This window comes from Eptatretus burgeri, chromosome 13, assembly GCF_056783735.1.
Source record: "Eptatretus burgeri isolate ZD-2024b chromosome 13, Ebu_testis_v1, whole genome shotgun sequence".
Taxonomy (NCBI): Eukaryota; Metazoa; Chordata; class Myxini; order Myxiniformes; family Myxinidae; genus Eptatretus; species Eptatretus burgeri.
In genome coordinates, this window is record NC_140973.1 from 22,963,770 (window position 1) to 22,977,326 (window position 13,557).

At 43.7% G+C, this 13,557-nt stretch overlaps 1 protein-coding gene across 5 annotated transcripts in view; it reads left to right on the forward strand.

The window, feature by feature from the left end:
- The window catches only part of LOC147014061 (histone acetyltransferase KAT7-like), a 68,816-nt gene that overhangs the window by 51,712 nt on the left and 3,547 nt on the right, over window positions 1–13,557 (forward strand). For 4 of the 5 annotated variants that reach the window (XM_085851667.1, XM_085851666.1, XM_085851665.1 and 1 more), the window contains exons 10-11: window positions 5,760–5,849; window positions 9,875–10,015. In XM_085851667.1, coding sequence (XP_085707793.1) covers window positions 5,760–5,849; window positions 9,875–10,015 — 231 coding nt within the window. The remainder of the gene's footprint in view (window positions 1–5,759; window positions 5,850–9,874; window positions 10,016–13,557) is intronic. The other variant, XR_015050627.1, reaches the window with a different exon arrangement.

Here is a 13,557-nt window from a genome sequence, read left to right on the forward strand (position 1 = left end):
GAAGATCCAGATCCGGATACGAGAATAAAAATTTTAAAAAATTCCAAGTGATTCTTCACCATTGAGAGATGGGACCAAAAACGATAATAGCACGACATTTCAAAAAGTTGTGCACGAGTTATGACAAAACTTGGTGGATGAGTTGGGTAAGTGACAAGAACTAGCCGATTAGATTTTGGTTCAGGTCCGTACTCAGTTCCTGCCTTTCAGTGTAACGCAAAACGTAAATTGTTCAGCCTGGCAGAGGTATGTACTCTACAGAGTGCTGTTCTGGTTACCATTTCTCACCTCTGTTTTCCATAAGACTTGATCATGTATATATATATATATACTTTGGGGAGAACAAGTATTTGATACACTGCCGATTTTGCAGGTTTTCCCACTTACAAAGCACGTAGAGGTGTGTAATTTTTATCATAGGTACACTTCAACTGTGAAAGACGGAATCTAAAACAAAAATCCTGAAAATCACATTGTATGATTTTTAAATAATTAATTTGCATTTTATTGCATGAAATAAGTATTTGATCACCGACCAACCAGAAAGAATTCCGGCTCTCACAGACCTGTTAGTTTTGTGTTTTAGAAGCCCTCCCATTCTCCACTCATTACATGTATTAACTGCACCTGTTTGAACTCGTTATCTGCATAAAAGATAGCTGTCCATACTCAATCAATCAGACTCCAACCTCTCCACAATGCGCAAGACCAGAGAGCTGTCTAAGGACATCAGGGACAAAATTGTAGACTTGCACAAGGCTGGGATGGGCTACAGGATAATAGGCAAGCAGCTTGGTGAGAAGGCAACAACTGTTGGCACAATTATTAGAAAATGGAAGAAGTTCAAGATAACAGTCAATTTCCCTCGGTCTGGGGCTCCATGCAAGATCTCACCTCGTGGAGCCTCAAAGATCATGAAAAAGGTGAGGGATCAGCCCAGAACTACATGGCAGGACCTGGTCAATGACCTGAAGAGAGCAGGGACCACAGTATCAAAGAAAAACCATAAGTAACACACTACGCCGTCATGGATTAAAATCCTGTAGCGCACGCAAGGTCCCTCTGCTCAAGCCAGCACATGTCCAAGCCCGTCTGAAGTTTGCCAATGACCATCTGGATGATCCAGAGCAGGAATGGGAGAAGGTCATGTGGTCTGATGAGACCAAAACAGAGCTTTTTGGTTTAAACTCCACTCGCCGTGTTTGGAGGAAGAAGAAGGATGAGTACAACCCTAAGAACACCATCCCAACCGTGAAGCATGGAGGTGGAAACATCATTCTTTGGGGATGCTTTTCTGCAAAGGGGACAGGACGACTGCACCGTATTGAGGGGAGGATGGATGGGGCCATGTATCGCGAGATCTTGGCCAACAACCTCCTTCCCTCAACAAGAGCATTGAAGATGGGGCGTGATTGGGTCTTCCAGCATGACAACGACCTGAAACACAGCCAGGGCAACTAAGGAGTGGCTCCGTAAGAAGCATCTCAAGGTCCTGGAGTGGCCGAGCCAGTCTCCAGACCTGAACCCAATAGAAAATCTTTGGAGGGAGCTGAAAGTCTGTGTTGCCCAGCGACAGCCCCGAAACCTGAAGGATCTGGAGAAGATGTGTATGGAGGAGTGGGCCAAAATCCCCACTGCAGTCTGTGCAAACCTGTTTAAGAACAAGAGGAAACGTCTGATCTCTGTAATTGCAAACAAAGGTTTCTGTACCAAATATTAAGTTCTGTTTTTCTGATGTATCAAATACTTATTTCATGCAATAAAATGCAAATTAATAATTAAAAAATCATACAATGTGATTTTCAGGGTTTTTGTTTTAGATTCCGTCTTTCACAGTTGAAGTGTACCTATGATAAAAATTACAGACCTCTACGTGCCTTGTAAGTGGGAAAACCTGCAAAATCGGCAGTGTATCAAATACTTGTTCTCCCCACTGTATATATATATATATATATATGTATATATGTATATATATATATATATGTATGTATATATGTATATATATATATATATATATATATATATATATATATATATATTGCGGCTGGGGGGGGGGGTCAGGTGAGAAGACCACTTGGTGGTGGAAGCTATGTCAGTTCCCATCAGACTCCCCGGAATTGTAGGCCATCGCACAAGGATAATTCCGTGACGCGGCGTGTCGCTTCACCGACTGTGGACACCAATAACCCAACCGCGTGACCTCGGGTCCTCCCATCGATGAGTTAATCGGGTTACCGAATTAATCACGTGATTTAATTACCGGGGAACACGCCCTCGGTACGCCTTGTCCGAACCAGATCACTCGATCGGATCACTTTTCCGGATCGGATGCAGCCGAGCGATACTGCCAAGGACGTACCGGCTAAAAGGAACGGATCGCTGGGAATAAAGTCCCGGCTAAAGTAGAATTCGGACCATGCTGGATCAATGGAAGAAAAGACAAAAACGAGCAGGGAACATTCCTAATAATAATAATTTATTTACAAGCAGGCGAGGAAAGATATGTGGCACAGTGAATAGTTTTATTGTTGTGTGTAATGCAGGGATAGAAAGAAGCATGTAGTGCGACAATAAACAGCAACTTACAAAAGGGGACACAGAGCAGACTTAACGCGAAAATAATAACAATAACGATCTTCTGCAGACTTACTTAGGCAGACAGGCGCCGGGACACACACATATGCACACACAGACAGAGAAAACCCGATGAAGAGGGAGTTTAGAACCAGGAATTGGGCACCGTAAAGGATGAGCTTCAGTCGAGAAGGGGGCGGAGTCCAGAGTGTGAGGGTGGAGTAGTAGGCGGGACCAGGTAGGTGGGTGTGGTCTACTTGGTGTTGGCGGAGTCCGGGCAGCAGGAGGAGGGTCGAGGCGAGGCGAGAGAGAGGCGGAGAAACTCAAAAAGCAAGAGGCAAGAGAGAGACAGAGGAACTTCTCCGACCTTTATTGGATTTGCAGCTCGGGGGGAGGGGCCACCCCGATTCGTAACGTCATCACCTGAATCGGATGCTCCGATTGGCCCCGACCCCTCATGTGGCCCTCCAGCTTGGGCCGGAAACCGCCTCACTTCGTTTCCGGCAAGGCCATCCCAGACAGCGAACACACCTCGCTCCGACCCCACGACACGACACGAATCGCCCACATCGAAATTGGCACGCGAATCATCCTGCATAAAACCCCGGGCCGTACCCGGGTGACCGGTCGAGGGTCCCACATGCCTGCTCGGGCGTTCAACCAGCGTCGATCAATGCGTTCATTCCCTGCGCGCCAACGTGGCCCGCACGGTACATTCCCTGGCTCGATCGCAGCTTCGCTGGCCGGAGAGACGAGAAGACCTTCACCATCCGTGGAGAATCCACTGCTGCCAGCGAGGACCGAAGGTACATCATCATGGATAAATCCGTGCACGTCTCACGAGCGGCGTACATGTCTGCTTTCGAGCACATTCCATACAGTGCGCGCGGTTCCGCCATTACGCACGTGGCCAGTGGCATCCAAAGCCAGTGAGTGGTTGTTGACAAGAGTGCGTTCTGGAGGATCGTGGATCTTGGCGATAGCGGTCTGCAGTCCTGGTGGCGATTGTGGCGCGGTCTGTGGTCGTTGTCGAGCGGTCTGCAGTCTTGGTGCTGGCAACGCCAAGGTCGTGGGTTCAAGTCCCACCGTGGTGGTTTGGGTCGGTGTGACCGCACGAGGCGGGACAGGTACCCCGGCCCGGCTTTGCTGACTGAAGACCTGCTGAGGGACATTTTCGTGTGTGTGTGTGTGTGTGTGTGTGTGTGTGTGTGTGTGTGTGTGTGTGTGTGTGTGTGTGTGTGTGTGTGTGTGTGTGTGTGTGTGTGTGTGTGTGTGTGTGTGTGTGTGTGTGTGTCCGTCCGTGGGCCCTGTCTGTTAAGTCGAGCTGTTTAAGTGTTTTCTTTTCATATTACATTTCTTTTATTCGTGATAACTCTGCTCTGTGTCTCCCCTCCCCGATTATTATTATTTTAAGTAAATCCCTTTTGTTAAATGTTCCAGCTCGCTTCTGTGTTTCTTTCATTGGCTTAGCATGCTGTGTGTTGAGAGATAGCGAGGATAAATTGTTCATTTGGTCCGGCACGGCTCCAGTAACTCAGCTCAGTTACGCCGGATCCGAGTCGTTACCCTCGGCTGACTTTGTACGATCCGAGTCGCAGGTATGGTTCCCCGGTAGTTAGACTGCGTGGGTATTTAGGTATATTGAAATTAGGCAATTAACCCCACCCCATGCCGTCGAAGTATTGGTGACCACGGTCCTTTAAGTGACCCAGAGTTATCCGGGGTGACGACCTATAAATTCCGGGTGTTCGGTGGAGCCGACTCTATTGCTCCCTCTAGCAGTCGTGCTCACCACCGAGACCCTGCCCCACAACAGTGTGTGTGTGTGTGTGTGTGTGTGTGTGTGTGTGTGTGTGTGTGTGTGTGTGTGTGTGTGTGTGTGTGTGTGTGTGTGTGTGTGTGTGTGTGTGTGTGTGTGTGTGTGTGTAAAAGGTAGCTTTTGTTGTTTTAAGCCCAATAATCTATTCTCATTGGAGAATTCTATCAATGATTGCACCTTATCGTATTAAAAATGATTACTGGACAGTTACTTATTAATTAATTAAAATTACTGATGGTTATAATCTTTAATAAACAGTACTTTGGACAGCAAATAAATGCAGGCCTCCTTTTTGGTATTTTACTTCTCTTTTTTTTGTGACCAAGCTTCCCGTTAAACTCGGTTGTTTGGCTTGCTTTGTCTTACCACCTTAACATCGGCTAAAAACCCCATCATATATCACATTAACAGAAGTAAATACAGAATCGGGTTGTGCTGCACTTTGATCAGTTGTATTTGCCAGCAATCTGATTGGTTTTGTTTATACAATCGGCATAAACTTTAAATGTGCTGGACAGCAAGTGGCCTAATCAAAAACAAAATGAGTTTAATTTTTCTTATTTTTTTGGCAAAAGCAGCTCGCGATGCAGTGCAAAGCAGGTGCACTCTTGGAGTGCCAAATATAAACCACCTTCACTGTTGTGGTACCAGGAACGATTGCCACATGTATCCTGATCACCAAGGTGCATCTGCCACACACCACCCCCTGTCTGTGGTCCACAACCATATCTGGAGAAGGTGGCAGGAAATGGCAATTAAAAGAGGGATAAAATATCTGGCTATGTATAGACTTTCTCTGATGCTTGTGCGTCGACCGAGGCTTATCTTTTAAATCCTGAATCACTTGTGCGCTTAATGATGCTATTACCCAAGGATCAAGTCCCGTATCCTCGGTTGATTTGTTCATTGTCTCTTAATATACTGTTTGTTAATGGAAAACGACATTAGTACCTTCCTTGTTCTCCTGAAGCTTTCAATTGTAAAAAAAAAAAAAAGTAAATAATTGGGTTGATTTGACATTATTTCTTGAGCATAACTGGGTTCTCATTATTTGTGCAAAAGGACATTGATATCCCAATGTCCCAGTACATACAAGCGCCTCTCAACATCAGAGCTAAAATATAAACCCTCATTTCGTCCGTTCCCCTTCAATTTCTTGAGGAAGTCTCTTTTGTGTATTTGATGGGAACTTTGATCATGCAATGGTATTCAATAATTGTGTTGTAGTCTTGAAATTTAGCTGCAATAAGTTTTAAAACTGCACGCACAAGTTTATATAGCTTTTTTCCCCCCAAACAAATTTCTCTCTTTTGCTTGCTCCTCTTGAAAGACCAACTCGTACTTAGCTCTTATTGTACCCCTGCAGGCCAAATGTGTGTGGAAACATCCTCCAGGGGACGAGATCTACCGCAAGGGCTCAATCTCCGTATTCGAAGTCGATGGTAAGAGGAACAAGGTGAGGCAGCAAGGCCTGACTTTTCAGCAGGTCACGTGCCCCGGTCGTATCCAGATTCGTTCAACACGCGGCACGCAGGGTATTGGAAATGGCACCAGCTTGTTTTGCGAATCAGTAATCGATTTCCATTTTTATGCCTACGCTGCAGAAGATGCCGGAAGTATTATGTTTTTGGCTCCGTTCGTCTGTGATGGTTTTGTTACCGACATAACTTGTCAACCGCTGAAGGTATTTTGACCAAACTTGGCATAACAATGGACTGTAACGCAAAGATGAACCGATTAGATTTTGGGTTCAAAAGGTCAAAGACTTAAAGTCAGTTGCCTTTTATTTGAAAATCTGTATTCTTGCAATAACTAGTTCACCACTGAAGAGATTTCAACCAGACTTGACACGCGTATGGAGTGTAATATAAAGATGAAGGCATTAGACTTGGATTCAAAAGCTTGAAGGTCAAAGGGCATGTGCCCTATAATTATGGGCATTTGCCCCTTGACACATTATTGATGTAACAGAATGATTGTAAATCATGCCCATAATTTATTGGAAATCATTTTGCAACCGCAATAACTTGTGAACCACAGAAGGGATTTCAACTAAGCTCGACACAAGTATGCTCTGCAATATAAAGATTAACTGATTCAATTTTAGATTCAACGGGTTAAAGGTCATGTTCCCTTCAATCATTTTGCAGATCATAACTCAAGTTAGAAGCAGCTGACTTCTCTCTTCTGCTTATCTGTGCTTTCTCTCTTGTTCTGTCTTTCTCAGGTGACCTTTTACTTTTTAAAACAGTGGCTTGACATTTCACGTGGGTGTAGGCATCTCAATTGCCGGATTTGTGTCAAATTCTACTTTCTATTTTTTTCCTTAGTAGTATAATCTAAACAAAGCAAGTGTAAAGATTCACTTCTGAGGTTATGAAATGTGAATTTTTTTAAATCCTTATTTTTTATTTTTTTTGTGAGTTGGCGTGAGATCATCGTGGGAATAACAATTTGGATGTTTTGCATACCGAAGGCGTAACTTTGTTCAGATTTCTTTTGAACGGCTGGGAAACGAAATTTGGTCCCATAATAATTTGCTTGAGTTACTTTGCTTCCTAGTTTTCTTTGTTTACATTAGTTCCATACAAATTGGCTGCTGAAAATTGTCATTGCAAATGGATTTTGTAGTTTATGTTTCCATTTCAATGTGTACTTTGAAATGGCGATGTCTGAGTGACTGTCTGAGCTGCCACTTACTTTGATTTGTAATGAGATTAACAGCACTTGTCCTCTTCCCTCATACGTCATGGTGAATGTCACATGAAAGGCAGGTATCTTGTTATGAAAAGTTTATAATTTAACTTCAATTATGAAGAGGATAAATCGTCGTGGGAAATAGAATGATAACTTTTACTTTCTTGCCCTTTAGCAAATGGTAAATAGGAGCTGATTTGAGCCTTTGTTTAAGGGTGTAAGAGCACACCAGGTATTTGTTTGCTTCTTCAAGCATGAAAAAGGAACAGTACACGACTTTTGCAAAAACGACCCCATACCCCCATACAACCTATATTTCCCCCAACCCCATTCCTCTTCTATCCCAAGTTCTCTTCTCTCCTACACTAACTTTGTTGGTTGTTTGGTAACCTCAACCCCCTCAACCTTACCACCTTTCTTCCTTTCTCAACTACTTTTTTTTTTTTTGTTAATTTTATTCTCTCCTGACTTATCTATTACGGAGAGGGCTCCAGACACCATGGAGAATCGTAATATTGCATTTAATTCTCGAACTAGCTACACCATTGTGTGCTGCTGCTTTCATGAGTGAAATTAATGAACAGGGAAAGTTTACACTTCCTTTCAAAATTTTCACCTTTTGCTGTCTTATAGCCTGGGATTAAATTACATTATCAGACTTTTTTTTCACCTTCATTTACACATCGTAACCCACAACTTCCAAGTGAAAAACAAATTCTACAAATTTCAGAAAATTAATAAAAAATACAAAACTAGAATATCTTGGTTGGATAAGTATCCACCTCCCTTATAATAGCAATTGTAAATTAGCTCAGGTGTAATCGGTCACCTTCAAAATCACACCAAGTTAATTGGCCTCCACCTGTGTTAAATTGTAGTGGTTTTGATTATCTTCCTATATCCGCTCTTCCTGTATGCTTACTCTGCTGGGTGGTGCATTTCACAGCAAAGACTCAACCATGAGAACCAAGGAGCTTTCAAAAGACCTTCGGGATGAAGTTGTAGAAAAGCACAGATCAGGGGACGGGTATAACTATATTTCAAAGGCCTTGAATATCCCTTGGAGCAGAGTCAAGACTTTGCTTTCCCAGTCAAGACGGTCATTAAGATGTGGAAGGTGTGTGGTACCACCAAGACCCTGGCTAGATCAGGCCGTCCCTCCAAACTGGATGACCAAACAAGGAGAGGCCACCAAGAAGTGAATGTCAACTTTAAAAGAGCGACAGGCTTTTATAGCAAAGACTGGTCACTGTGTGCATGTGACAAAATTATCCCAATCACTCCACAAGTCTGGCCTGTACGGTATGGTGGCCAGAAGGAAGCCATTACTCAAACAAGGACAAATGTGTCCAAGAGCCACGTCCTAAAGGCAATAACAACTTCCGATATTTCGTCACGTGCCTTGATGGAGCCAATAGCGAGACCCGTCATGGAGGCTCCTGTTCATGACGAGAAAATTGTGTATTTACGAAATTACAACACATTAAATGGAATAATCTTTAAATAGTAATGTGAACTTTTCAAAACTTTCAAGCAAATGTCCAAATATATTTAAAAGTTCATGATAGACGCTATCAAAAGGCACCCTCAATGCGAGGATGTGTACAGGTGTTTAGTATTTAAGGAGATCCGGATCCTGTATATAAAAGAGCTGCGTCCTAAAGGTTTTGTCTTCACCAGAAGAAGAAGAACAACAACGCGGAGCTCTCTTAGAGCCAGCGTTCGCTATGCGAGACGTGGCTAAAAATCCCACCTTGAGTCTTGTTTGAGGTATGCAAAAAAAACATTCTGGAGATTCTGAAGCCGTGTGGCAAAAAGTTTTGTGGTCCGATGAAACCAAGATGGAACTTTTTGGCCTAAATGCAAAATGTTACATTTGGTGCAAACCCAACACAGCATATCACCCAAAGAACACCATCCCTACTGTGAAGCAAGGTGGTGGTGGCATCATGTTATGGGGATGTTTCTCATCAGCAGGGATTGTGGCACTTGTCAAGAGAGAATGGAAAATGGATGGAGCAAAATACAGAAAAATCTGAGAGGAAAACCTGCTGCCCTCTGCAAGAAAGCTTAAATTGTGGCTGAAGTTTACCTTTCAGCATGACAAAGACCCAAAGAACACAGCCAAAGCCACACAAGAGTGGCTCAGGAACAAAAATATAAATGTCCTTGTGTGGCTCAGTCAGAGCCCTGACTTAAATCCAATCGAAAATCTGTGGCATGACTTGAAGATTGCTGTCCATCAACACTCCCCCTGCAACTTCACTGAGCTTGAACAGTTTTGTACAGAAGAATGAGCAAATATTGCCCAATCAAGGTGTGCAAAGTTGGTAGAGATCTATCCCAACAGAATCACAGCTGTAATTTCTGTCAAAGGTGATTCTGCCAAGTATTTAACTCAGGGTGGTGAACGCTGATCCAACCAAGATATTCTAGTTTTGTATTTTTAATTGATTTTTTGAAATTTGTAGAATTTGTTTTTCACTTGGAAGTTATGGGTTACGATGTGTAAATAAAGGTGGAAAAAGTCTGATTTAATACAATTTAATTCCAGGCAATAAGGCAACAAAAGGTGAAAATTTTGAAAGGGGGTGTAGACTTTCTATAGACACTGCAAGTGTGAATGAGCATACGCCATGTGACCAGATCATGAGTTTAGTGGAATTCTATCATGATTTTGGCCCATTAAGTTTAGTACCACGAAAAGCGTTTGCAGATGTTGATTTGTTCGTCACGCTGTATTCAAGATGATTACATTCTGTGGGTTTTCGATGTGTCATACAGACCTACTGTCAGAACCTGTGCCTGTTGGCAAAACTCTTCTTGGACCACAAGACCTTGTACTACGATGTGGAGCCTTTTCTCTTTTACGTCATGACCGAGGACGACAGTTCGGGCTGCCACCTTGTTGGCTACTTTTCAAAGGTTAGACGGCCTGCAGTCAGTCAGATAGGAGTATACTGTGTTAATTTGAACATATTGTGTGGTTTTGCCTGAACGTTGAATTGAGATTATGATTATTATGAGCATCATCATCAGTCGGTGCATTGTTTGAATGCCTACTGTGATTATAAATCACAGTTTATAGCTCATTTGGATTAGGCCTGGCAGGATGCCATAGAGGTGTGCACACTCACCTCTATGTTGTCTAGCCTGGGTTTGAATTCCGAACCAGCTGTAAACTGTCATCCCAGTGTTTCATAAGCAGGGTGATCCATCAATATGCGTGCTGTCCCTCAGATGGATATTAAACGGAAGTCCGTCTGCTGGCATTACTCGGTGGACGTTAAAGATCCCACGGCGTCTTTCATGAAGAGTAGGCGAGCTATCGCCGGCACCATGGCCAAATTACAAATTCCTGTTCCAACCAGCAGGGAGCACTGCATCAGTGGCACAGCTGCATCCTCAGCAATGATGCAAACCAGCAGCCACAGGCTTTCCACAAAATGATGATATTAGGATCATCTGATTTCAAGAACTGTGGAACAGATGAACAAGATCATAACAAGGCCAAACTTTTTTTTTTGCTTTCTGAGGGTCATGCATTGTTTTTGAAAAATTTTTTTTTTTTTTTTTTTGTATACCTTGGTCGAGGCTCGTATGAGAGCTAACACACAACTCACAGCAAGGAGGCATGAGACAAGAGGGGCGGGAGTGGAAGGGACAAAACAGTGGGGAACAGACACATTAGGTGAACTGTGGAAGGGAGAGGGATGGGGATGGGATGGGGAACATGGCGAAGAGAAGATGGACATTATAGGGACTTTCAGGAAGGAAAGCAGGGGAATTGAAGGAAGTGGGCTTGGATGGATTATCGGTGGTAGAAAAGATCGAGGATTTGGATGGGGGAAGATAAGAGGTGGTGGTGAACAGCTGTTTTGAAAGCCTGGAGGGAAGAATGGGAAAGAATAGAGTGAGGAAGTTTATTCCAAAGGCGGGAAAAAAGAGGAATGAAAGAGTGAAGATGAGCAGTGATTCGTGATTTTGGTAGTTTTACCAGAAGGGGGTTGTTGGCGGACCTTGAGCGCCCTGTGGAAATGTGGTGGGGACAAATCGCAGAGAGAGCAGGGGGGGCAAGGCTGGAGAGGAGTCGGTAGAAGACAGAAAGACCACTGACCAACCTGCGGTGATTGAGTGAGAGGCCCAAAGACTTAGCTTCATTGCGGGAGATGCCGATGATCTTAAATGCCCTGGTTTCGACAGCGTGAAGCCGAGAAAGGTGGGAGGCAGGAGCACCAGCCCAGAGGGGAGAGCAGTACTCCATCAGGCTACGGACAAAAGCTTTGTAAGTGGTCAGGAGCTCAAGAGGGCCGAGGAAGGACTTCGCACGACGGAGGATTCCCAGTCGGCGACTGGCTTTTGAGGCGAGGTTGGAAATGTGACTTTCCCAGGAAAGGTCATGGCAGATAGTGAGACCCAGAAGCTTGAAAGAAAAGACTTCTTCCAGAGGAATTGTCCTCAATTCTCAGTGTTGTCCTCAATTCAATCCATTTTTTGAAAATATCAAGAATACCTGTTTTCTTTGTTTCAATGAAGTAAATTGAGGACGTTGGATTTTTGTTGTTCAAAGAAGAATGGAGCTTGCTTTAAGAGTGTGCTGGAAAGGCAACGATTACTTTAAAATATCCACTTAGCGTTCCTGTGGATGGAATCGGGTAAACGATCAAGTGAAAAGTGATTTAAAAAATTAAATAAAATCCTTTTCCCCCTGCAGCCCTCATGTGAGTTCCCTCGATTCAGCCACTCTGCTGGAGATGAATGAGCTGGTTTCTCGTGTTTCATGCAGTTCAGATTTGTTCATTGTTTGATATTAAATATCGAAGACGCTCATGAGCACAGAGTTGAACAGTTTTATGGTGATGGCACAAATGAGGAAATGCTCTGAAATAGGGAAGTGCTTTAATTATTGTTTTTTAGCTTTTGCTTTTTAAGATGATGGGTTGGGGAGGAATGGGGTGGGGGGGGGAGATGCTGAAGAAGGATGGAAGAAAAACTGTAGCATATGCAGAGGTTGGATCTCTTGCTTTATGGTGTTCCAAAGAAGGGATTGATATGCTGGTGTGCTCTCAACTAAAATGAAAAATGCGGAACAGGAAATGAAGAATGAAAAATATAAAACCGCTCTGAGAAAGTTAAACGTTAAAATACACTTTAATAGGACAAGGTAACCAGATGGGACTGCCCACCTGTGAAAAGCATCTCCTCCCCTTCCACTCCCCCACGTGGAGGAACAAGTCTAAGGTTACACAAGCACCCACTATGTGGAGGAATGGGCAAGGCCAGGGTCACACAAGTGCCCCCCCCTCCTTTCCGTTTCAAAGGCATGCCCGACAACTTACACCCCAGGATACTTGCCAGGATAATTAAAATGGCGAGGCTATTTGGTCCCTCCAGTATAAGCAGAGGGACTGCCGCAGGTTGTTTCTTTTTCATTAATAAAAAAATTTTAACCAGCGAACCTACCACCATCAGAGTTTTCCTGCTCATATGAAGGTATCCTTCATCACAGCTATTGAGGCCCACCTCTCAGCGTAGTTTGGTTTTGAGGTGCCAGAAACTCGCCTTTCACACCCTCCGCCATTTGTCGATACAGGGTCGGCACGAGAACTTGGGCTTGAAGAGATCACATGAGACTGACCATAACGAGGTGAGGTGCTCACCCCTAACCCTTGCCCCGGTCATTCCTCGCCATTTAGACACCAATGTTGGAGGGCATTGGTTTAAATCCAAACCGACTACAAATTGAGAAGACGCATTTGTAAGCAACGCAGTTGTAATTATGAATCAATATGAAGAATGGTCAGCTCTGTTTATCAGGCAAGCATGCTCGTTTTTGAGGAAATGGCCCTAAATCAATCATCTTGATTGCCCATAAACTCTGAATGATGTTCATTTTGTAACTTTCATTCTCATTTGCATCATCTTTGTTTCCAAAATGCCAGGTTTCACCCTCTCAACGGTCAGGAAATATCCCAGAATCAACATTTCAAGCTTGGGTGTTTAGTGCATTATTATGGACATTATTCATCACAGGGCATCGGTCTTCTCATCCGAGGCTTCGCCTCGTGGTATCTTCAATCCGAGGGGCACAAAATCCCCATACGTTTGTGTTTCTCCTGCCATGCTCACCATTACATTTCCATCTGTGTGATGGAAGTATTCCCCAGGATAATGCGGTACTGTTTTGTTGTTAGAATTATATTAGCCGAGTGGGTAGAGCAAGCTCCATGCTGTTTTTGTCAATGACTCCCACTCTCGGATGCCTATCTTGATAATTGCACTTCCATTCTCTCCAGTTAATTGTGTTGTCTCTCCAGGGATGATTTTGGCAATGCTTCTCCTCTCTTGCTTTCGCTCAGAAAGGATGTTGATGCCTTCATTGTGTTCTCAACTCTTGATGGCAGCAATTAAATGTTATGTACAAGTGTGAGCTTAGGAGGGGGGGGGGACCTTTTGGTTGTTTTGGT